This window comes from Pelodiscus sinensis, chromosome 4, assembly GCF_049634645.1.
Source record: "Pelodiscus sinensis isolate JC-2024 chromosome 4, ASM4963464v1, whole genome shotgun sequence".
Lineage (NCBI taxonomy): Eukaryota > Metazoa > Chordata > Testudines > Trionychidae > Pelodiscus > Pelodiscus sinensis.
In genome coordinates, this window is record NC_134714.1 from 63,244,521 (window position 1) to 63,269,969 (window position 25,449).

Below are 25,449 nucleotides of genomic sequence, written 5' to 3' on the forward strand. Positions count from 1 at the left end.
CACGCGCATGCTCAGGAACACCAACTTCCGGGCAGCCCGAAGACAAGGCAGCGCCAGGAAGCGGCGGGGCGACGCGCACGCGTCACGTGACGGACTGGCGGGCTTTTCCGAATCTGCCAGCGGCCGGGGAACGCCAACGGACCGGGGCGAGGAGCCGGCGCCGCGGCGGGGTGAGTGCGGGGCGGCCTCGCCGCCAGGACAGGGGCAGCGCCCCGAGCCCGAGGGGCCTGGGCAGGGCTCGCCCGTCCAGCGCGGTCCGGGCGGTACCGGGGAAGCTGCGCGGCCTCAGGGCCCGGCCCACAGGCCGGTATCACCCCGGGCCGCGCTGGGCGAGCCAGGGCCGCGCTGCCTCCAGTCTCCGCCGCGCTCAGCCTCGCCCGGGCAACCCACTAGCTTCAAAGCTGCGTACGGTCATCCAGGGCTGCGTCTGGGCCCTGCCTGTCCGTTGCTTTTGATGACCCCTCGTTGCTGAACCAAAAATACGAACATTGCACCCGGTCCTGTGCCAGCTCCTGAAAGCGTCACGGGAGACAAGTCAACAAAGGTCTGTGCTCAACACAGAGCCCAACTCAACATGCAGCTAAGTCCTAGGAACTACAAATGGTACTAGGAGAGGAGAGGGCAGATGGGGAATCTTGTCATAGAAATCAGTGATACAGCTGCTTCTGGACTGTCTTGTGCAGTTGCAAACCTTCTGAGAAAAGGGTAATACAGACTTGGAAGGGGTTCAGAAGGTGATCAAAGGTTTGGGGAAAGAATCTCACAAGGGGAGAGATTGTAATTAGACTGGCAGTCATTGCTAATGGATGTCATTGAGGGCAAGAATTTAGCAGGATTAAAAAAAGGGCTTGGAGATCCATATGGGTACATCTGAATGTCCCAAGTTGTCAAACTTTATTATAAACAATTTGGAAGCGATAGTAAAGCTTATGCTTCAGAGACTTAAGACCATCTCCAAATATTAAAGTCCAGGATAAGGCCTGATGGGAACAGATTGCCACATTTTTCTGCAGTGAGATTCTTTCACCTTCTGTGAAGCACCTGTATTAGTCACTCTTGGAGATAGAATACTGCAGTATGTGGTCTTTATCTCTCATCCCATATGTCAGTTATTATGTTCCTTCACATAGATCTCTTTGGTTTCAGAGCCTCCTGGACTTTTAAAAGCAAGGGGTGAAAGTAACTTAGAACTGCACTGGTGAGAAATTTATCACAACCTGTCCTGTGTCCCCCCCCCACCCCCCCGTGGGGGGGGCCTTGAAGCGGTGGGGAGGGTTTGAGATACAACAGTACTTGTAAGAAATTTAAGTGTGGAGTGGAGTGTAGGGATGTGAATGGGAACCTGGTAAGCATCACCATTACTAGGTGATGCTTACCAGGTAATAGTTAACTGGTTCCTCTGGGAGCAGCCCCCCATCCTCAGCCTGCCACAGGCATGGGGGCTGGGAGCCAGCAGAGCCAGAGCCAGCCCCCACCCTAGCATGGGAGCCAGGAGACAGCAGAGCCAGTCCTTTCTCCAGCGCAGGGTCTGGGAGCCAGTAGAGCCAGCCTAGCCTCAGTGTAGGAGCTTGCAGAGACAGAGGGGATGGAGACGTGAGGGCTGGAGTAGTGAGGTATCCTGCTAGTCAGCTAACTGATTAACCATTAGGTTAACCTAACATTTAACTGGTTACCTGAGTAACCTAGATTTTACATCCTTAGTTGGGGGGGTTCAGGGCTTGGGTATACAGGGAGTGCAGGAGTTATGGTGTGGGGATGCAGGAGTCAGCATTGGGTTGTATGAGGGGCTCAGGGCAGGGAACTCTGAATGGGGGATGCAGGAGCCAGGTTTGGTAGGTATGAGGAGGGATCAGGGCAGGGGGTATGAGAGAGGTCTCAGTGCTGAGGGTTATGGTGTGGGAAGTCTGGGCAGGGTGTTAGGATTGGGGCGGGGGCTGCTCAGACTAATGATGTAAAATCCCAATTAATCAGTTAACTGGATTAGATTAACCTAATGTTTAACCAGTTTACCAACTAAAAAGAATCCTGGCCGGTGGACTGCTCCAGTCTGGCTGGAACAGCGTGCTGTCAGCAGCAGGCCTCGGGCTTGGGCTCCTGGGGCCAGAGCAGCCAGTGCTAGGGCTGGTACAAGAACTAGTGGTCTCTTGTAGAAGAGAGGCATGTTTGAGCAGTGGCACCCCTTTTTTGTATTTTCTCTTAGGGGAAGTTGTATCTAATACTTGGTGCAATGGCCATGCAAATGCAATATGAAGCAAATGCAGAGACATCAACTGAGGAAGAAAGCTTTGGTCCACAGCCCATATCAAGGCTAGAGGTATGTAATAAGTAGGGATGTGACAGTCTAAATGCTTAAATGGTTAACTAAGAAGCCCAGGTTCATCGATTAACCTGGCTGACTACATGCAACCCACCTTCTTCCCCCCCATGCTGTGGCCTCTGTATCACAGGCAGCAGCACAGGGTGAGGGCAAGTCTTTGTGGAGAGCTGGCTTTTAAGCAGACTCCCTGTGAGCACTGGGCTCTTAGGGAGCCACCTGCCCCACCATCTTGCTGGCTGTGATGGTGGGGGGATAAGGATGGAGTGAGGGGAGGCAGCTCGGTGGGAGCCAGCTTAAAAGCCTGCTCCCTGTGTGCATAGGCTCCCACAGAGCTGCCTTCCCTCTCAGGTGTAAACGTGCATGTAAAATTTCAGCTGTTATGCGGTTATTAAAAAACCCATTTTTTAACATCCCTAGTAATGAGTGACTAGCTCTGGACCTCTTTGCCAAACAAACCAACAGTCTTTATATTTAACTAGAAGTTGCATTTAAAAGTTGTCACTGACTCTGCCTGTTTGATGTTTGTCAAAGAAGAAAAATCTTATCCAGAAATGTGTATTAAAAATATGAAAGATTAACTTCAGGAATGCATTAATACAAAACACTGTGTTCAGTTACCACTTTGATAATATACTGATACTCCAGGTTTTGTAATAAATGCATTGAAACTTGGGATGTGAATGACTAGTTGACTATCCAATAAGCAAATGCTTGTCAACTAGTCGCTTCCCCCGCTTGCTGCCTCTTCCAAGTGGCAGTGCTGCGTGGAGCCCGGGGTCAGCTGGCGACTCTCCCGCTGACCCTGGGCTCCACAGGGCACTGCTGCTTTGAAACACCATGGGGAACCAAATAAAATTGTACCTGAATCAACATAAAATTAACATGCCAAATATTCTGTTGGAGCAGGATGGACTAGTTTTCCTGAACCTGTATTGCTCCTTCTTCGATAGCTAATGAGTCAAATGGAGCATAGTGCCTTTTTCATGACACGTGGTATCTTTAACACTGATACTAAAACATGCAAGAGAAGCAGGCATTTCAGCTGTTTTATTTGCAATCAGATGGGAAAGTGACACTCATTAATGTTGCCTTGTAGTATTACACTTCCAGTCTGATGAACTCACACTGATCCAGCCTGATCCAATTTCCACCAACATCAAGGCAAATGCTCTAACTGACTTCAGTGGATCTACTCCTGAATATCTTTTTTTTTTTTTTTTTCTTTCAGCAATGTGGTATAAATGCAAATGATGTGAAGAAGTTGGAAGAAGCTGGATTTCACACAGTTGAAGCTGTTGCTTATGCACCAAAGAAGGAGCTACTAAATATTAAAGGCATCAGTGAAGCCAAAGCTGACAAAATCTTGGTAATTATATTTTGCAGCTACATAAACAATGTAATTAAAGAATTTCAGAATGCTTTACAGACACTGACCATGAATTTTAAAAAAGAGTAAGTGATTGTGAGGACCTCAATTTGTTGGTGCATGGCATTTTTGGAAAACAAAGCTCCTTTAAAATGTCTCAAATTGGGCACCTAAAATCACTAATGATTTTTTTAAAAATCTTGGCACTTTTGTTGAACGCTCTGAGCTAGTGAGGGGCAACCTAGTGAATGGGCCATATGAGTAGCCCTCTTTCATTTCAGTGGGCCACAAGTTTGTCGTAACCAAACCGATCTCCTGGGATAGAGCAGTTTTGCTAACTGCACTTGCATACCTAGAATTTGCGGGGTGTGCCAATTGAACTGTAGCAATGCTGTGATTGAATGCAGCGGGAGCACATGGCTCCAAGTGTCAGTGTTGTGTGCAATCAGCACACACCTTATTTCATGTACCTTTACTTTGAGTGTGTGTCATTTTTGTCATATGGGTAGGAAAAAACCTACATGGGCGAAAACTTGCAGAATCTGACAACCCTGTGTTGGGCAATGATAAACCATCATCATCACTCTAAGCTCTCCCTTTATCTTAATGACTGCACCTCTGTGAGAAGCTAGAGTTGTATTGGCAGAAACTCTCCTGCTGACAGAGCACTGTCTTCACAGGGAGTTAAGTTCAGTATAAACTACATTGCTCACTAGTGTGGACTGTTTGCAGCCTTGAACGACATAGTTATACCAAATAAGTGAACAGCACAGATCTGGCTGAAGTCTGTTTTTCATGACAGATAATTTGAAGTCTATAAGGTGTAGGGAAAATATGTGAAAAGCCACAGTGTCACACTTTTTTGTGAAAATAACCATTTTGTAATACAAGTATTTTAACAAATTTACTCTCAAAAATATTTAGAAACCTTATTTACTATTTCTTGATTACATTCCTGTAAATGCTTACAAAGTTGGCTTTATAAAGCACGATGGACGTGTTCTTGCTTGATGGTGGACAAGCTGGGAATACAAAAAACAACGTAATATAAATAAAAAGGCCTAAAAGTAATTTTTTGTCATGTAAGTTATGGCAATGACTCATATACAGGCAGTCCCCGGGTTACGTACAAGATAGGGACTGTAGGTTTGTACTTAAGTTGAATTTGTACTTAAGTCGGAACTGGCGTCCAGATTCAGCCGCTGCTGAAACTGACCAGCGGCTGACTACAGGAAGCCTGAGGCAGAGTTTCTCTGCCCCAGGCTTCCTGGAATCAGCTGCTGATCAGTTTCAACAGCAGCTGAATCTGGACGCCTGGGACAGAGCAGCTGGGGCGCTGCCGGGTAGATCCCCGCAGTGCCGCACCTCGGCGCTGCGGGGACCAACCCGGCAGCACCCTAGCTGCTCTACCCCAGGTGTCCAAGTCAGCTGCTGCTGAAACTGATCAGCGGCTGATTCCAGGAAGCCCGGGGCAGAGAAACTCTGCCTTGGGCTTCCTATAGTCAGCCGCTGGTCAGTTTCAGCAGCGGCTGACTTCGGGGCACCTGGGGCAAAGCAGCTGGGGTACTGCTGGGTTGGTCCAGTAGCGCCGCTCCTAGGTGCTTCTGGACCGACCCGGCAGCACCCCAGCTGCTCTGCCCCAGGCGTCCTGATTCAGCCGCTGCTGAAACTGACCAGCAGCGGCTGAATCAGGACGCCTGGGGCAGAGCAGCTGGGGTGCTGCCGGGTCGGTCCAGTAGCACCTAGGAGCGGTGCTACTGGACCAACCTGCAGCGCCCCTGCTGCTCTACCACAGGCGTCCGCGAGAAAAGCCTGGTTTGCTGGGGGTGGGGTGGGAGGGGGAGGCGCTAGCTGCGCCGCCCCACCCCCCCCTCCAGCAGACCATGGAGATGCGGGCGGCGGGACTGAGATGCGCCGCAGTGCCACCGCCCGGGTCCTCCGTGGCTTTGCTCTGCATCTCCCTGGTCTGCTGGGGGGGGCCACCCAGCAGACCAGGGAGACGCAGAGCAAAGCTGCGGAGGACCCGGGCTGCGGGACCGCGGCGCGTCTGGGCAGTCCCGCCGCCCGCATCCTCCAGGGCGAGAAAAGCCCCGTTCATAAGTACGGATCCGACATAAGTCGGATCCGCGTAACTCGGGGACTGCCTGTACTGCCTTATAAACAGGCGTGAAGGCCCTTAGTTACTAGTCAGAGAGTGCTATGATGTGTGTTTTTTGCTAACAATACTATTTCTCTAGCCAATGTAGCAACATATATTTGTTATAAGTCGACTGAGATACTTTATAAAAGTATGTACTAGGGGCCCCTGTCTACATTTGGCTTTTAACCATGTTGAACAGAACAGTGGGTTTTAAAACCCACACTTTTGCCTGCACATCAGTGTGTTAAAAACTATCTACATTATAGCAATTACTATAATACCATGCTACAATAGTGTTTGTACGTTCCCAGTGAGAACATTTGAGAACTGTTTATAATTACATATTTGCGGGACTTCTCTCCAATAATGTCAAAGCAAACATGAAGTTGGGATTGACAATTGAGTTGAAAATTGTGGGTAATACAGATGCTGATATTATGTGCATCTGTACTAATGGAAATTATAGGTCAAATGATATTCTTTAAATTGCTTCATTCTGTGGCACTGGCTGGCGTCTTCAGATTTGTCAGCTGTGAACTATAGACAAGAACAGACATCTGGTACATTTGATCTCTTTTGAGCGTGAACCTGGAGTTTCTGTATCATGTTTGTAAGACACTGAACCACTTCTCATTTATCAAAATCTGAGCTGATAAAACTGTTTTTCTCGCTATGTATATTTGTGTATTGTAGAGAACTAGCTAGCTTTCAAACTAACTATATTCATATGATAAATATTTCTAGTCATACATGAAGGAATAAGGTAAGCCGGTTTTTGTAAAATAACTGTTGCTGTAAAATAGGCAAAATTAGATTCTGGAGATATTTATTTGAATGCAGCTTCCTTCTTACTAGGAGGTAAAAATAACAATGTATAATCTGACAAAAAAATGTGCTGACATACATGCCGATGTATGTAAATGCTTCTCAATCACAGAAGAGGGAAAATTCTGTATTTGTTATGCGAAAGATAATAGTTTGTTAATCCATAATATGTGTCGTCCTCACCCTATATATAGTTTTGTTATTCTTATCTTTAGGCAGAAGCAGCTAAACTGGTTCCAATGGGTTTCACCACAGCAACCGAGTTCCATCAGCGGAGGTCTGAGATCATCCAGATAACCACTGGATCCAAAGAACTTGATAAACTGCTTCAAGGTGTTAATTTTACTCACCATCTTTGTGCGTTGTTTTACTTAGCTCTACTGCAGTGGTCACCAACCAGTAGATCTGGGTCTACTGGTAAATCTTGGAACCTTTGACAAGTGATCCTGAGAGGTCTAGTCGGAGGCTATCAAGTGCTGGCACTTCATCTGCCCCTCTCAGCATTGCTGTGCTGCTCCTACCCTCTGCTTTGGAGTTGCCCCTCACCCCTGGGAGCCTCCTGCTTGCTGTGCAGGGCACAGGAAGAAGAGGAAGTGGAGGTGTGCTGATGTCTGAATGCCCCTCCCTGTACCCTATCTCCACAGAACAGAGGGGGGCAGGGATGGAGAGAGTTTGCTGGCTGCTTTTGGGAGTGGTGCAGGGTCAGGATAGGGGTGAGCCTGCCTTAGCCCTTTGCTCCATCACCCAGAAGTCACCTGTGGTAAGCAGTACCTGGCTGGAGCCCGCATTATAAACCTGAAACCCTAGTGCATCTCAAACCCCTGCCCCACAGCCTGATAAATGTGAGTGAGGTTGGGGGGAGGGAGGATGGAGGGAGCAGGGGCGGGGCCTTGGAGAAAGAATGAGAAGGAGGCAGTGTATGGGTGTTTGGGTTTGAGTCAGATCCTGGATTGCACTTAAATTTAAAAAGTGATCTCATGCTTAAAAAGGTTGGAGACCTCTGCATTACTGTTATTTCTGAAAATCATAAACCTCATTAGTGATATGAAGGGTAAATTGGTTACTATCACCCTTATTGGAGCAGTCTTCTGCCTGGCAAGAGTAGCCCCGCCCACCCTCCTTTAATCAGTTAACCAGTAAAACATGTTTAACAGGTTAACTGATTTATCAGGATTTTACATCCCTAACCCCCACATGAGAAGTGCATGGAATGTGGGGTTTTCTGCTAGCTGAATTGCAATCTTCTGCTTTTTTTTTTATCAGTTCCAGTCAGCTCGCATCTCCAGAGAAAGCTGCAGGAGTAGTTCCAAAAGAAAAGGAATTTCTCTGGATGTGGGAGGACATAAGACACAGTTTTACATTTTTAAATACACTTTCTGTTGTTGACTATTACTAAAGTTTTATTGAGAAAACAGAAGTAGGTATTCTGTTCTCCCTATAACGCACCTACCTCGCCTACATGAGAAATGCAGGGTAGAATGGTGTTCTCCTTAACTTAGCTACTCTGTTCTTACAAGAACATAGTTTTCTGGGCTGCTTCTCTACAACATGCACAAACTCAGGTACCCAGAACCATGGTTATAATTAATTGAGTTTTGAAATATAGGTGATCACTTCTAAAGTAAAGCAATACACAGATACAGAAATCATGTAACAAACAAGTCCCCAGAAATATGAAATGATATACCTGTGTTATACATTTATAACCTATGTTAATGTGTGGTGTGTGTTTTTTTTTTTTTTTTTTTTTTTTTTTTTAGGGGGAATAGAAACAGGGTCCATAACTGAGATGTTTGGGGAATTCCGCACTGGGAAGACACAATTGTGTCACACACTGGCAGTAACCTGTCAAGTGAGTGGTTAATTGTTTTATTAAAATCAAATGTGTTTAGAAAGAAATTGCTTCTGAATCCTTGCCAATCAATGTACCTTTCTCACTCATGCAAATAAACATGCAGCTATAAAGATAGTGCAAAAAAATCTGTAGTCAGCTATGCTGTATAGCAGAAACCATCCAGACTTTGTGACACCATGGACTAAATAGGCAACATGCTAAGTTCTTGTGTACCATGCTTGCTCCACTTGCTAGAGTAACTTTAGTGGAGATTGATATAAAACTGTCAGAGATTTCATGGAAATAAAAACCAAATTATGTTCAATCAAATTACAGAAATAATACATGGTAGCTAAGAAGTTACTTAATGCCTTGATTTGTTTCTTTAGGAAAGCTTGAGATCAGAAAATAAACTTTTTGGTTTTTCTTTAACTTGGTCCCTTCATTGTACTTCTGGAGGAATTATAATTCATATCTTCCACAGATGGTGTGGGTTTTTTTTTTGCTCCCCCATAGAAAAATTGGGGAGCAAAGAAATCTGTGAAGAACAGCTACCCCTTCCCTGGAACCCCGGGTGCATGTGCTGGAAACAGCCAGAAGTAGAGAGCAGATCATTTCAGGAGGGAAGCAGGGTATGCATGTGTGCTTCTGTGGAGAGATGTTAAGGTAGGGGTGGGCAATCATTTTAGCCTGAGTGGGGCCACATTAGAAATTTTTGAAGTGGCCCCTGGCTGCCCCAGAGGGGACGGGGCTAGGACACTTCCATATTACCCCGCCCATAGACACTGATTGGCCTGGGGATGGGGGGAGCGTGTGAAGTCTATCTCCCCTCCCCTCCTCCTCCCTGAAAGAACCATCAGCTGTTTTGAACAGCTGGCGGTTCACTCTAGGTACCTATGCCCTGGCAGCAGGAGGAGATTTCACATGCTCCCCCCAGCCCCAGGTTGATCATGGCTTGGGAGTGGGGGAATCATGGGAAATCTCTCGCTCCCTGCCCTACAAGGGGGTGCTATACTTAGTCAAACCTGGCAGTTGACCTAAGTGCCATGTGCCACTAGCAGGGGAAGAGACTGTGCACTCCCTGTCCCTAGGCCCTAATTGACCTATGGGCAGGGCTGTGGCAGTGTCCTTGGGCCAGGGCCAGCCTGTGGAGTCCCTTTTGCCCACCTCTGTGTTAAGGGGTGAAACAGGGTGCACTGTGTCCCTCTTCCGTCCCTCTTCCTCACTGTTGCTGCATCCAGGATTTGGAGGTGTAGGACTGTAAAGCAGGTTCTGTCCCTAAGGCAGAGCAGAAATAGGCAGGCTGGCTGTCAGTTAATTGTTCCCGTTATTAGTCAATTAAGGCCCCCTTATTATTCCAGAGTAGTGTAAAGCAGTCTTATTGTAATTGACCTAATGGAATTCTCAGCTAAGAAGTCTTTATGTGGTGTTTTTCCTGTGTCAGAGAGACACAATGAGGTTAGATTACCTCTTGGGATCTGTTTGAGTGCTTGTTCATGTCTATTCCATATTCGGTGTGTGCTCACTACATGCACCTTTGCTGGAGTTTTTCCCCTCAGTGGTATGCAAGTACCATGGTATCGGGGCACTGCTGCTCCTCCCACCTTCAGTTTCTCCTTGCTGCTGGTGCTGGAATGTCTGCTGCTTTGGGTAGCCTTTTCACTTTTAGTGCTATGAACTTTTCCTGTGTAATAGCTTACAATTATCCTTTAGTGTGTTTGACATAGTTAGTCCTACATGGGACTCAGCCTAGGGACGAGGCATGCTCTGGTCTTTAGGCTTTAAGTCCTGTGATTGCTGCAAAAAACTGATGCCCATCTGTGACCTGCATAACAGTTTTTAAGGTGTTTGGGTGAATTGCATATAAGTGAAAAGTACCATATCTGTAAGTCCTTCAAGCCTCAGTGTAAGAAGGGGCGAGACCTCCATCTCAAAGTGCTGATGGAGTTGGAGCTAACTCCAGCACTGGAACATTTGAGCTCTGACTATGCCTAGGGCACCCCAGCATCAGTGCAGTGTGTCCCACCAGTGCCAGTCCCCCTCCCCAGCACCAGCCAAGCAGCAAAAGAAGACCAGGAGAGGAAGATCCTATATCCTGCAAGAAAGAGGAGAGGAGGGAGAGCCAAGACTGAAGAAGGATGGTTCAGTGTCTTGGACCAGGAGTTGGGCCCCAGCTTGGGTTGAGCAACCTAACCTACCCTGACCCTTGCCTGCCACGATGGACAGTGACATGGGCCTGCATCTATTGAAGGTCTCATCAACACCCTTCCCTCTGCAGGCAGCTCAGCATGTCTTGGTACTACTGGCGCTGTCCACACCATCTCCGTCAGTATCCTGGTCCAGGGATAAATGTGCCTTTGGGACATTTTTAGAAGTCTCTGTCTCAGCGGCACTGCTTCCCATCACAGGCAATGTCCCACCAGCACTTGACCACAGAACCACCAGTCCTGGGAGGCTGGCTTGGGGAAGCCTCCATCGGTCTCTGGACTCAGGGAAGCATTCAGATGTCTTGAGATATGCTCCTCGATGTCCTGGAGCAGGCCTGCTGAGGTGCATCTGGCATCAGCATCACCAGACTGGCCTAGTTGTTCACCTATACGTTGGCACCAGTCATAGGCTTGAGGCCATGGATGTTGAAACAGCTTTTACAATGGGGATGCTGAGAGGCATTTAACCAAACTGTAAACCCTGTATATAATGTAAACCATTTCAGGCCAGGTGGTGCTGCAGTAACCCTAGTTCCAGCCTGAGACAGGAGCAGAGTCACCGACTGTTAGGTTACTGGTACACGTTGCCATGATGTATACTCCCTCAGTTGAGAAGATGATCCTCCCAGTGCAGGACCTGCACCAGGTACTGGTCAAGCAGCATTAAGGGATAGATCACCGGAATGCTGTTGCTAATCCACCAGTCTCCAACAACCCATAGAGGGGAATCATCCCAACTGGAAAGATTCCTGTTGAAGTGCAGCAATCAGCATTGCAGTGAATATAGTCACCGATCCACCTGCTCGTGATTGCCCAAGAGAAACCATTCTCCCTTGAACTCTTACACTTGTCAGGAATCACTGCCAACAGGTCAGGATGCCTGGTACCCTGGAGCCCTTGGGGTTTTCACCAGCCTTCCCAAGAGCTCAGGTTGGTGCCAGGAACTTCAGACAAACCATCAGCCTCGGTAGTCCATCTGTCTGTCCTCCCCTAGAACCAGAAGTGAAGAGAACCATTCAGGCCCCTGAGGACCCCAGGGAACAGCCTGTTGGGCTACCAATGGACATGGCAAACCCCAAAGCACTGGCTTCTTATCTTTGCCTGATTGTGGGTACTTCTCATCCAGTTCCTTAGGCTGATGTTAAAGCTCATAGGAACAGTTGAAAAGAATAGCTGCTAACATGGGGCTCCATAAGGAGAAGCTAGGGGAACCAGTGGACTCCTTTATGATGATCTCTGCCCTTGCATCATGGGTTGTCAAAGATCAAAAATACCCTGTGACAGACCCCTTCATTTCTACCCCCTATTTCCAAGAGGGCAAAAAGAAAATATTTTGTGTCCGCCAAAGGTTGTGAGTACTTCTGTTCCAACTCAGCCCCATGCTCCTTGGTAGCAGTGGCCATTAATTGAGTGGGAGAGGCAAGGCCAACCAGGAACTATGCCTAAAAGTAAAAACTCAGATACATGATTTGGACACACAGTTTTTGTCCTCCAACTTCCAGTAAAGGGTAGTTAATCACCAAGCTCTCCTTGCCCAATATGACTTCAGTATGTGGCAAGCCATGGCCAAGTTTGAGGATTGCTTTCTGAGAACACCAGGAAGGGGTTCTAGGCTATACTTGAGGATGGCGGCACTGTGGCCCTTCAGGCAGCCTTGGATTCAGTGGCCTACACAGTACACACCGTGGTCTCTGCCATCTCCATGGGAAGATGTCCTGGTTGCTCCTTCTGGGCTTACTGATGGAAGTCCAGCGGTTAATGCAGGATCTTCTTATCAACAGCCAGGCACTGTTTGCTGAACAGACAATAATAAATTACATGTGTTTAAGCACTCCTATATTACACTGACCCATAAGTGGTTCAAGCTGCAACCACAGGATCAAGGAAGCCAACCCAGATAGGAGATGGCTCACAAAAAGAACAGAGGTTACAAATGCTGCAAGAGCCACCAACATCTGCCCTCTACCCAGTCAGGCTCCACCTATAACAGGCAGGGTGGCAATCAGGCCTGAGTGTGACCTACCTGACTATACCCTGGATCTGTTATCCCTTTGTTTCTCCAACTGTCTTTTCCCCTTCCTGCCTGCATAGGCCATTATAACTTTGGATTGTTGGATCCTCAAGACAGTCGCCGAGAGCTATACCCTCCAGTTCCTTTTACACCCTTTCCCTGTCCCTCTTCAGGAACCCTTTTCACAAAGGTCTCCTTGTACTGGAGGTGAAGGACCTGCTGCAGCTTGGAGCAATGGAAGAAGTTCCTTGTGAGTACAGGACCAAGGAGTTCTATTCCTTGTACATTCTTATCCCAAAGCCCAAGGGCAGTGTAAAACATCCTGCACCTAAGAGAACTTAAAAAAATCTTAATGAAACTAAGTTCTCCTTAACCTCCATCATCTCTTCTCTGGACCCGGGAGACTGGTGTACCACTCTCGACTTGAAGGCTGCATACTTTCAAATAGTAATTTTTCTAAGGGCACAGATGCTTTCTGTGCTTCATGGTGGGATCTGGCCACTAACAATTTGTGGTTCTCCCTTTCAGAATAACTATAGCACCAAAGGTGTTTACTTAAGTGCTTGGTGGTGGTAGCTTACCTCAGATGTTGGGGTTTTCAGATTGACCCACATCGACGACTGGTTGGCTAAAGATTACTTCAGGTCCCAAGACCAAAGGACATCGCAATACTACAGGTCATGTGCTGGTCCCTGGACCTGCTGGTGAATGACAAGAAGTCAACATTAATTCCAGTAAGGATGATAGTGTCCATCAGAGTAGTGCTTGACTCCACTTGCACCAAAGCTTTCCTGTTGCGAGAAATATTGCAGATGATGGTGGACCTTATCATGGGTGTGTCTCTGTTCCATCTAACCATGGCCTGGGTATGTTTATGGCTGCTGCGCCACATGGCAGCATGTAAGTATTGATGTCAGGTCACTGATAGGGTAAGGTCAGGATTTACTGCTGTGATGTCTGGACAGGTCTCTGGCTCCATTTGATGATGCTAACCAGAAGACTGCTTGCGTGTGTGCTCAGTGGTGTGTTCCGTGTCAACTTATTCAGCAGACCCCCCCCTCAAGAGAGCCCCCCAAAGACCACAAATCAGATAAGGATCGAAAGTGCCCAGCTGGGTTTATTGTTAAGCGAAGTACAGTAATAGCTTTCAACTTTACCGAATCACTACATGCATATACTTACGATGGCCTCAGCACAACTAGTGGGAACCTCCCACTGCCCCCAGCTGGACGAAGACTGTCCCCTCAAGACACCACTGTGTATACAGGTATAAACAAGTTACACATCACTCCCGACTTATCAGGTTGCCAGCCTCTGACATTGTCAGATTACCACCCTGTGATGTTTCTTAGATACCACCCATCACCCTGTACCTTGTGATTTGATTAGATCATCTCTATCCATCATGTTGGCATTTTAGACCCTTTTCTGAACCTGGGTTTGTAGCTGTGGGGACTGTTTACCAAGGCCTCTTTTTAATGAGCTGGTGGTACCTTGTGCTTTCAAGTTATGACCAGTACCAATTACTATTCTACACCTGGGCCTATTACCAATTAGTGTTTTGCACTCAGCCCCATTAGTGCCATGTTCTGTGAGCAGGGGCCTGTGTCAGCTTAGCTTTGCTTTACATTTTGTCCATTGTTAGCTAGGCCTCAGACCAGGCCTCTGCTACATGTATGTCATCTGCCATGCAAGACTTTGGTTGGGACCTTTATAGCAGGGGCTGGCAACAGTCTTATTTCCAGTTCAGAGATCACTTGGACAAAATCATTACCATCCCCTAGTATTTATCTCCCTGCAATGATGGACTGACCCCAAGGTAGTCCTCAAAGGGGTTTCTGTAGTCCATACCACTCAGTTAAGCTATCAGATGCGTTGGATATTGGCTGGGGAGTGCACCTATGCAAACTACAGACCCAAGGATGATAGTCCTAGAGGAGATGACATTGCACACAAACGTCAAGGAGCTCAGAGTGGTTCATTTCGCCTGTGGGCTCTTTCTGCCACCTGTCAGGAAAAGTGGGTTGCTGGACAATATGGCCTCTATTTTGTATATCAACAGAAAAGGGGAAGCATGCTCGTCGTCTCTCTATGGAGTCTCTCCAAGTATTAGATTTCTAAATCAAACAGGTGATCCACCTGGAGGCCTGTCACCTCCATTGTGTCAGGAACACACTGGCAGAATGCCTCAGCACTTTCTTTTTCTCTCTCAAATGATCTCTCCCTCTGGAGATATGCTGGATGCTCTTCCAGGTGTGGGGACTCTCCAATTGGACTTGTTTGCCATCAGTCAGAACAAGAAATGTCATCACTCCTTGCCCAGACCATGCGGGGGACAGGACTCCTTCTCCAAACCTTCCTCCTGTCATGTGGGGTGGGGGGAGAGATCTGACGTATGCATTCCTCCCAGTTCATCAACAAAATCTTGTCAAAGATTGAGAGAAAAGGCCCAAACCATCATGATCACTTCAGTGTGGCCATGCCAAAACTGGTTTTGCATGCTGATAGACCTGGTGGTCACTGCTCCCTCACTGACTGGATTTGCTCTCACAAGATCACAGGCACCTATTACAACCCAGTCTTGCCTCCCTTTGCTTCTTGGCGTGGATGATGTATGGTTGAACTAGGAAGAGTGGGCCTGCTCTAACAGGGTCCAGCAAATTCTACTGGAAAGCAAGAAGCCTTCCACTAGAGCAACTTATTTGGGGTCTAACAGGGTCCAGCAAATTCTACTGGAAAGCAAGAAGCCTTCCACTAGAGCAACTTTGAAGTAGGAATAAGAGCCTCCGGAAAAGGGCGCTTTTTCCGGAGGATCGGGGCCAGTCTAGACGCTCTTTTCCGGCTTTTTTAAAAGCCGGAAAAAAGCGGCGGACATTTTTATTTAAATGCCGCGGGGGATATTTAAATCCCCCGCGGATTTCCCTACGACGACTCGTGAAATTTACATGCCCCTTCCGGAAAAGGGGCCAGTGTAGACGTAGCCATACAGAATTTTGCAGTACTTTGGATTTTTTTGATGAATTCTCTGAGTAACATTGCAAAAAAACCTCTTTGCCAATAACTGAAAAAAGGGAGGTGAAGCTGTTTACATGTGCCCAACTCATCCTTTGTTTAGCTGCTTATATTTTAAATGTCTCAAGCTTCATCTCAAATCCTTTCCTACACACTTCAATTGGCTTTTTATCTGACAGCAATGTAAGGTGGAAATGATTACTTAAAACTGAATAAGAGGGTTGTCTTTAAAGTAGATTCTTATGTGTATATACTTTCTTTTTTAGCAACTGTTGTACCATAAAATATTAAGAGCATAGTATTCACTTAAGTGAAGGTAAATAAGTCAGCATTTTGGGGTTCAAGCTGGTTATTGGGCATTCAGGTTTTAGGAACTTAATTGAGTACCCTAATGTATGTGTCCATTTTTAAAATTAGGCTTCTCTTTTACTGTTTAAATTTCCCAGCATCATTATCTTAAAGGAAGGTTATTTGGCACATTGATTCTGGTGTATCACTAAATATACTAGTATCAACAAGGTGTGAGGCAGTAATTGGCTTTAATTTCCCAGACCTGAAAACTGTTAAGTAACATTTATTTGTATCTTTAGCTTCCCATTGATCAAGGTGGCGGCGAAGGAAAGGCCATGTACATTGATACAGAGGGTACCTTCCGCCCAGAACGTCTGCTTGCTGTGGCTGAAAGGTTTGTATTATGGTTAGAAATTCACTGGCTCTAGTTAAAATAATTGCATTACCTCATCAATAAATTGTCCAGTGATCACTTTCTTCCCACATTGCAGCTGTTCCGCTATATGGAAGCACTTTGGAACAGTATACACACATTGGCTTTTGACAAACCTATTTTGACACAAGTCTGACTTTATTCAGCAGCAAGAATAATTAGCCTTTGTTACAGCTGATAACATTAATTTACTTTTTAGTATGTGTTCCTTGTAAAGCCAGGTCTGTGTAAAGTGCTGTACATTCAAAACATTTCATTTTGAATTTAGCCTATAAATATTATTGTAGAAACAATAAAGGATCCCATGTGTAAACCTCTTCACAATACCCATTAGAATTAGAGTCTTGTCAGAAAAAGAGGAACAGCAAAGTGTTTGAAAAGCTGTGAATTCTATTGTCCCTTCTTCAAAACTGCTATTGGGTCACTGTTTCTCTCCATTTCAAAGGATTCTAAAATGCTTTACAAACTCGTATATATTCCACAACTCTGATTACCTCTTGGTGGTGGTGTGTTTTTGTTGTTGTTTTTTTGGGGGGGGGGGGGAGGGTTGGAATGGACAGTAAAAATCTTGTCCCTGCATGGATCCTGACAAGTGTATAAAGCCTGAGGTGCTCATTCCTCTGATTAGAGACTAGAAGAGACCTCAAGATGTCATCGAGTCCAGTCCCCTGCCCTCATGGCAGGACCGAGTACCATCTAGACCATCCCTGATAGAGCAGGTTAGATAAACACCTTAAATATCTCCAGAGATGGAGATTCCACAACCTCCCTAGCAACTTATTCCAATGTTTAACCACCCTGATAGTTAGGAAGTTTTTCCTAATGACCAACCTAAACCTCCCGTCTGCAGTTTAAGCCCATTGTTTCTTGTCCTATTCTCAAAGGCCAAGGAGAACAATTTTTGTCCCTCCTCCTTGTGACACCGTTTTAGATACCTGAAAACCACTATCATGTCCCCTCTGTCTTCTCCTTTCCAAACTAAACAAGCCCAATTCTTTCAGTGTTCTTTCTTAGGTCATGTTCTCTGGATCTTTAATCAGTCTTGTTTCTCTTCTCTGGACCTTCTCCAATTTCTCCTCATCTTTCTTTAAATGTGGTACCCAGAACTAGACATAATACTCCAATTGAAGCCTAAACAGCGCAGAGTAGAGCGGAAGAATGACTTCTTGTGTCTTGCTCACAACACTCCTGTTAACGCATCCCAGAATCACGTTTGCTTTTTTTTTTTCTCTCAACAGTATCACACTGTTGACTCATATTTAGCTTGTGGTCCACTATGACCCCCTAGATCTCTTTCTGCAGTACTCCTACCTAGAGAGTTGCTTCCCATTCTGTATGTGACTGTAAATGGAACTTTAGGGGATATATCTGGACTTCATTTAGTTAAATTATATCATTTGATGATAGCATTCCTACTGGACTTCTGTAACTTTAATAGAGTAAAGCCCCATCAGAGGTTAGGACAGAAAGTGTAGCAAATCATATGCAATAAAAATGGCAAAAGACATTCTGCTTCACTAAAATTAACTGCTTGGTTTGGAATTTGGCTATAAATCTGAAGCTAACACTTCTGGTTTTGTAATAATTAACATATCTACTCAACTCATCCATCTTTGGTGAGTGACTAGAATCACAGCAACAGAACAGAGGGATCAGCAGCATTAATTAACCAAAACACCCTGCCAGCTGGAATTCCCAATAAAATGAACATTGTGTTTCTGGCCTGCAGCCTGTTGCATCATGCAGAAAGGCTGGTTTGATAGACCAGTTAGGAAGCTCTGCATATATCTAACAACAAAACTATTCAGCTTGCTTGCTGCTTCCTGCTCTCTCAAGGATGTTAAGAGGTGGGTAATTCATTAATTGTGTAGTCAAAAATTTATCAACTACATAATTAGTCTATAAGGGAAGGCGTCCTCAGTCCTGGCTCACACCAGGTCCAGGAGCTACCCCTGCTGCAGCTGTGATCTTAAATGTAGGAAGAGCCTTCTAACCTATATTAGGTAAACTGAACATGCTATATCAGAGGCAACAGTGGTGGTGGTGGGGGGGGGGGGCGCGTGCAGGCAATTCTGCTGGAGCAGGTGCTTGCCTGCCCTCTTCTCCTGCCTTTCCTCCACCTCTGTGGAAGGCAGCAGTGTGGGGAGCTGGCTTAAAAGCAGACTCCCCATGAGCACTGGTTCCCACATTCCCCCCCTCCCCCAAACACACACACACTGCTGCTTCTATATTAGAGGCAACAGTGTAAGGAGCAGGTAGTCTGCAGGAGCCGGCATGCACAGGAGATGGCTTTAAAGCCAGCTTCCCCCACGCACTGACTGCCACCTTTAATACAGAGGCAGTGGGGCGTATGTGTGAACTGTTGATAGAGGATTGTTCATTACTGTTTACATAGATACCTCTGACGTTTGTGATCAAATAAAATATTCATGGACTGAATTGAATTTTTTTTAGTCTTGTGGTGATTTACTGGAGTAACACACTGTAATGTATTCCATTGCAGGATGGTAATTTGTGTGTTTTAATTACCTTATTCTCAAGTCTATTTTTAGACTGAATGGGGGTTTACTGCTGTTTCCAGACAATACGTTCCTGAGAGTTCATTGAGAGATCACTTTTATTTTCAAGTTAATTGCTCTTTTAATCATCAGTTTTTCTAGACTTAGATGATTCTCTTTTCTCTAGAGCCAGTTTATTCTAGTCTTTAGGTGCACCTGCTGGTTAACTACTGTAGGCAAAGTTGTTGTCTCCCAAATTGTTCCCATCTATTTCTCTAGGTATAGTTTATCTGGCAGTGATGTCCTTGATAATGTGGCATACGCTCGAGCATTTAACACAGACCATCAGACCCAGCTCCTGTACCAGGCATCTGCTATGATGGCTGAATCAAGGTAACAAATCTGACAAACCGAATAACTTGTGCACTCTTTAATGACAATATTGTAAAGTTATCTAAAATGAAGGACAAGTATGTAGGTGGCCTAAATTGCAGAACAAATACTAAAAAATTTTTAATCAAAATACTTTGACATATCCACACTCTAAAATACCTGTCCTAAGACCAGTCTTGATTGTTATCAGAAGAGATAATGGATATCCCACTAAAAGAGAGAGACAGCCAATGAAAAAGGAAATCTGCAAATATTTGTAAATAAGAGATGTTCCAGAACTGCTGGTGAAATTATGGATGATTCTGATGACGGCTATGGTATGCTGGATAGCAGTATTTTACAAAGAATAGGTACCAACAATGGATTCAGTTTTAACTACCCGTTCACATTCATTTTTAGGAAAGGGGAAATTGAATTCAGATGTTGAGTGTTAAGGAACTGATATAATCAGAGGGGTAGTGATGGATTTAATTTAGTTTGGAATTAAAATTAATAGTTGAACTGGAAAGAAGGAAATTATGTAAATACCTAGAAACCATTTATTTAAAGGCTTGACCTTGCAAAGTACTGATCACTCTGAGCTGATGAATCAAACATTAATACTAGGGACGTCAATGTGTAGACGACTACACGATTAACTGATATGCCTGGGCTTACGGTTAATCCTGTCAACTGCATGCATTTCTGCCCCTTGCTGCCTGTGTATCAGAGGCAGCCGGGAAGGAGGCGGGGTGGGGAGTCAGTGCCTGTGGGGAACCAGTTTTAAGCAGTGCACAGGGTGAGGGGGGCAGACTGGAGCCGATACATGCAGGGAGCCAGCTTTAAGCAGCTCTTCACGTGTGCCAGCTCTGTGGACCTGCCTCCCCCTCGCCACTGCCCGCCGCCTCCTACAGAGGCAATGAGGGTCAGCAGAAGCTGGTGCTGCCTTCCCTCACACTGCTGCCTTTATCGGAGTCAGCAGCAGAGGATGGGGAGGGTATCTAAGTTCCCCACAGACTGGCTCCCATCTGCCACCCTGCGCTGCTGCTGATGGAAAGGCAGCAGCTTGGGATAACAGGAGGCTCCCAGGAGTGGGGCCCGGAGCATACTGGCTGCTGGCACTACCCCTGTAACTGCTAAAACTTGATGCAGTTAACATGACTCTTCAATTACATGCTATTTAACACCCCTAATTAAAGCACATGCTTAAAAGCTTAAGCACTGGTTTAAATGCCTTCAAATATGTGACTAGTCCCACTGAGTTGATGGGCTGCTTACATGGTCGAGTGGTAGCTGAACCAGATAAGAATGCGGAGCACCCTCCGGGATTGAGCAAGGCTCTGGAACCTGCAATCTCCATCCTGCTCCACAAAACCTGACTCACCCTTTGCACAAAAAGAAATGGCAGAAAATGTGCTAATGAGGTCACAACTTATGATAATGAGTCCCTCATTAGCATTATTTTCTCCTGGAAGAACTTGCAGTGAAGACGAGGCCTATGTCAGCTCCTAAACTGCTGCAGCCTCCTCATGCACTATAGCAAGCATCTGAGTGGGACATGCTAGACACACTGTACTATGGGTATTGATGTTCAGTAAGCGGCTGGGTTGGTGAGCTCAGCCCCATTTGAAAGTATACTTGGGATAGTAACAGCTGCATTATCCTCCCTAGAAAAAGTGATCAGTTCTTGAGGGAAAACTCACCCTCCAAGTATGCTCTAAACCACATTTACCCTGAGAGCAATGACCACTACCAGCCTGTCTCATATTCCTGAAGCAACTGAGGAGAGGGGTAGGAGAGAAGAGTTTTTTCATGCTACCTTAATTAAGGGGGAAAGTGATCTAGAGGCCATTTCCATATGAGTTGTATTATCTTATGGAGTGTCTTTTAAAAATATAGCTCCTCGTAATTGGAAAGACAGTTACGTTGATTTATTGCTTTGTTTCAGTAATGCTCACAATATGCTGGGTATTGTGCAATTGAAGGCCTGGCTCCTGCCCAGCTTATGAAACCTAGACAGGTACTGAAAGTAATACGTGTGCCATATTCTCTAGGTATGCTTTGCTGATAGTGGACAGCGCCACAGCCTTATATAGAACTGACTACTCTGGCAGGGGTGAGCTGTCGGCCAGGCAGATGCATCTGGCCAGATTTTTGCGTATGCTACTGCGACTTGCAGATGAGGTAAACTGTCAATAGACTACTTCCTTCATTCCCCATATTATTTTATTCTCTGAATATCCCCTTTTTGCAATATTTCCTCTTACTGGCATTTACTTCAGAAAAAGGATTTCTACACATTCATACAACTGCTTCCAATGTCAGTCTGCGGGGAGAAGAGTTCACTGGATTTTACTAGCTCTAGGATGGGAAACTAGTATCTTTAAAGGAGATCTGGTTACCAGAGAGTTTGGCTTTTATTAGCTCCATTTGTTAAAAAGAAACAGAATTTGATTTCTTGCCTCTTTCTTAATAGTTTGGTGTGGCAGTTGTGATCACTAACCAGGTGGTAGCACAGGTAGATGGAGCTGCTATGTTTGCTGCAGATCCCAAAAAGCCTATTGGAGGGAACATCATAGCACATGCTTCAACCACAAGGTAAGTCTACAGTAATAATTTCCATTCACATTATTCTTCAAACTCTTCATGAAACCACTATTAACTAGACACTTAGATGCCATACAAAAAAATCAAAAACATTTTTAATAGCTTTTCTGATCTTTTTTTGAAAAAACCTAAGGGTATGTTTGATCGCTGACGAGTGACTTTTATTTCCAAGTAATGTAGTGAAATGTAAATAGTGTGATAAAGCAATCAAAAAACTTTCTGGTCCTCAGTGCATTGCATTTTTATGCTACCAGAAATGTAATTGATTCCTGAAAGCAAACACTGTTTGAATAAATTGATTTGTTTCTTTCTCTTTGTTAGGCTCTACCTGAGAAAAGGTAGAGGTGAAACCAGAATATGCAAAATTTATGACTCTCCTTGCCTTCCTGAGGCTGAAGCTATGTTTGCTATTAATGCTGATGGAGTGGGAGATGCCAAAGACTGAGGAGCCCGTTCCACTTGTAACAACATGAGGCTGTTGACCAAAGGAGATTGTCTTCTCTATGCTCTCCTACTGCAGCCACTGTGGAAAGGCTGCTTGAGGGATCTATCGCATTTTTGTGACCAAACAAATACGTTGGCGACACATCAAGAGCAGCTAGTCCTGGTTGAAGGAGTTTTTCTCTTGGGGCTAATTTAATATGGTTGGAGGGCCATAGTTTCCATTGCAATAATTCCCCTGATAATTGTTGCTAGAGTTGGATGCTGTTGTAGAGATAGCAAGCACAGTAGTGTTACTGTAGTGGGCAACAATTTGTAACCTGCTTTGTGGATACTATGCAGGGTAAGTGGGTTTGTCAAATGAGATAAGTGGTAACTTAAACCTTTTCTCAGTTATTTAATGATTATTTGTGATATAGAACAGTGTTACAAGAGACAGGTACACGAATGAAACTACACAATGCAGAGGTTCATGATGATCACAATCAACATACGAATTCTATTCTTTTGGCTACTGAAAACATCCTCTTTTTTTGAATTTGCGTTTGTGTGGATTTCTTTTGTACTCAATAGTACTGGGAGAAATCTGTTTTTAATAAAGGAGTCATGAAATATTATATGAGTGGTTTCTGGGACTCTTAGCCACCAGTTCAGATTACTGTCTCATCTGCTAAGCCAATGAGTAGGAAGTCCATTAGTCTGTACTGGTGCTGCTGATTCCCAGAACCTGAATTATTAGCTAAAACTTTTCTTTGTAGGTCCATTTGCACTGCCACAGTGATAAAAAGGTGTATGGTCTCTGCTTCTACTTAAAACAGCTAAGCACATTGTAACTCTGTACTATAATTAGTATGTAGACACCTTTTGGGAGGAGATGTAAGCCATGTAAATAATCCTTTTACACAAGGGGTAATTGTGTTAACTGATTTAGGATTGATTAAAATTAATTTTATAATGGTGGTGGTAGTGAAAATGGTGTTTCCTTGTTTCAATCTTCATTCATCTTCCTGATATCTGAATTCTAGCACCTATATAAAAGTGTGATAATCCAGGGCAATAAGTAATAGCAATAATACTCAAACTACTGTAAGTGGTGCCTTGTAGTGAAAAAGAGGCTCAGCATTTAGCATACACACACTATAGGTGGGGCTCGTAGTACCTCATATTATTTGGCTGCTTTTTCCTATTATAAAGCTCTATTTTAAGTTTATGATTTTGCCAGATTTTAGGCTGACATTTTTCCAAGCTGTGTGTTAGCTGACATTTTACAAAACGATATAGCCCAAAGACGACAACAGTTTGGATATTGTAAAAAAAAAAAAATGAGGCTAGAGAAAAATATTATTCTGCCTTTTTCTTCAAGAGGCTCTAGCATCCCCATCTTCTAGACAAAGGGGGTGGGTAGCTAGCCATTAGCTGAAAGCTGTGCTTTTTGGTGGTCCAAGAGTGGGACTGAGACAGCAGAGACAACCTTAACTTGGCTATTTCTTAACTTTTGAGTGTTTGACTTTGCAACCTTAATGTTTTTAGCATAGTTTTTTTAGTAGACAATGTAAAGTTGTCGTCATCATCTCTATTATAAAACAGAACTCTTGGTAATTAGCGCACAATACTACACCACATTTTAGGAAATTGCACACAATGTAATTAGCTGAACTGAAATTTAACCAGTAAATTGGAATTAATATTTCTACATAAAAGCCATGAAATGTGTTTTAAGTTTGATATGAAACTAACCTTCCAGCATCAGACTACCCCTTTATAGAATGCTGGTTAACAGGTTCATTTCTAACACACTGTTCCACTCAAGGTAAGTGTGGTATAGGAACCTATCACTCTGGTATCAATGCCTTCTAGTGGGGCATTAAGCAATGTAACTGACATCTGTCACATGTTGTGCTTCTGCCCCTGGGAAGGATCAATCTCATTTTAGTAGGGTTACTGTGTTGCTAAGTTTGTTAGAGAAAGCAAGGTCAAACCAATGAGTCTTGCAGTTGTCATCGAAGATGGTCAGGTTTGTGCCTATTCTTTGTTCCAGGTGGCTCTCATTCCATGGTCTCAGGCCTGCCACTAGGAATGTTCTGTCTCCTGCACAGATACACATTTCTTTTACAACAGACTTTCATTGCAGGTCTCCTAAGTATTAGCTAGATCTTACTGGTTCTTCTGCGATTTGATCTGAGAGCATGTTGATTTAAAAGGTCTCTCTCCTCTACAAAGACTCTTCTGGTGCATAGTAATGCCAGCTCTTTTTCTAGAAGAGAACTACTCCAGACATTGCAGAGAACAAGGTTGGTTCTATCCAGCCTCCAACAAGCCCTGAAAGGTGAAAAATTCTATTTCCAATATCACCCTACTATGTATTATGTTGCTTCTGCTGTCCTTTGACAGAACTGGATGATATTATCTCTCTAGATCTCTCTGTATTTTAGCTCCATAACATTAAACTGACTTTACTAATCCAAATTTGTCAATTTCTAACTCTAATATTGGGACTCTTGAAGAGTTGCAATTACTCCTGAAGTTCTTACCTGTATTAGTATCAAATTTGCCACCCTCCATGAAAGCTCTAGTTCCCACACTAAGATTTTGAAATTTTCGAAAGAGCTGATGCACTCTTTTGCCAGCCCTGTAAACCTCCTTCTGCAAGACATAAGGGATGTGTTGAAAGAGCAGGTTTTTCTGAAATTTGGCACTGTGTAGACGTGCCAAATTTAAAAAAAGCCTCCTTCAAAAGTATCTTAAAAAAATATGTGCAATTTGTGTATTTTTTTCCAATTTAACTCTGCAGTCCAAATGATGTAAGCCCCAGTTGTAAGACTTAAAACTAAGCATGTAGAAGGGAAATAGAGACAATTTTCAAAAGCATCTATATTACTTAACCTAAACCTATTGAAAGTCAGGCTTCTAGCGGACTTAAGAAATTTTTCCCAACATGACTTGTTTTACCCAGAGCTGGACAACTAAGCATTTCCCCATAAAGACTGATAGCACTTAGCGCACAGCACTGATTTGTATTTTAAAGTAATAATCCTCTTTGGAAAAAATGTTAAATACTTAAAAATAAGCTTGTCCTCACTATCTCCCTTGTTCTC

At 44.6% G+C, this 25,449-nt stretch overlaps 1 protein-coding gene and 1 long non-coding RNA gene across 5 annotated transcripts in view; one reads left to right on the top strand and one right to left on the bottom strand.

Moving 5' to 3' along the window:
* Positions 1-28: 28 nt before the first annotated feature.
* RAD51 (RAD51 recombinase) lies at positions 29-23,313 on the top strand. 4 transcript variants are annotated; one of them, XM_075927110.1, is made up of 11 exons: positions 31-170; positions 1,147-1,198; positions 2,201-2,314; positions 3,546-3,683; positions 6,864-6,981; positions 8,409-8,500; positions 16,303-16,397; positions 19,214-19,327; positions 21,361-21,490; positions 21,783-21,904; positions 22,235-23,313. In XM_075927110.1, the coding sequence occupies exons 3-11, from the start codon at positions 2,228-2,230 to the stop codon at positions 22,356-22,358; spliced, it is 1,020 nt and encodes a 339-aa protein (XP_075783225.1). In that variant the 5' UTR covers positions 31-170; positions 1,147-1,198; positions 2,201-2,227; the 3' UTR covers positions 22,359-23,313. The 4 variants fall into 4 exon arrangements, with proteins under 4 accessions (XP_075783226.1, XP_075783225.1, XP_075783227.1 ...); XM_075927112.1 differs by lacking the exon at positions 31-170 and adding an exon at positions 327-544; XM_075927111.1 differs by lacking the exon at positions 1,147-1,198 and having other exon boundaries at positions 29-170.
* The window catches only part of LOC112546724 (uncharacterized), a 32,930-nt gene continuing 15,974 nt past the window's right edge, over positions 8,494-25,449 (bottom strand). The window contains exons 6-7 of the long non-coding RNA XR_012903437.1: positions 13,282-13,401; positions 8,494-12,484 (exon numbers count right to left, since the gene is read on the bottom strand). This is a non-coding gene — a long non-coding RNA (uncharacterized LOC112546724). The remainder of the gene's footprint in view (positions 12,485-13,281; positions 13,402-25,449) is intronic.

Coding starts and splice junctions, on each gene's coding strand:
- RAD51 (XM_075927111.1), top strand. CDS start 2,228: ATGGCCATGCAAATGCAATATGAAGCAAATGCAGAGACATCAACTGAG. Junction 6,982..8,408: donor ACTTGATAAACTGCTTCAAG/GTGTTAATTTTA, acceptor TTTTTTTTTTAG/GGGGAATAGAAACAGGGTCC. Junction 16,398..19,213: donor CTGCTTGCTGTGGCTGAAAG/GTTTGTATTATG, acceptor CTATTTCTCTAG/GTATAGTTTATCTGGCAGTG.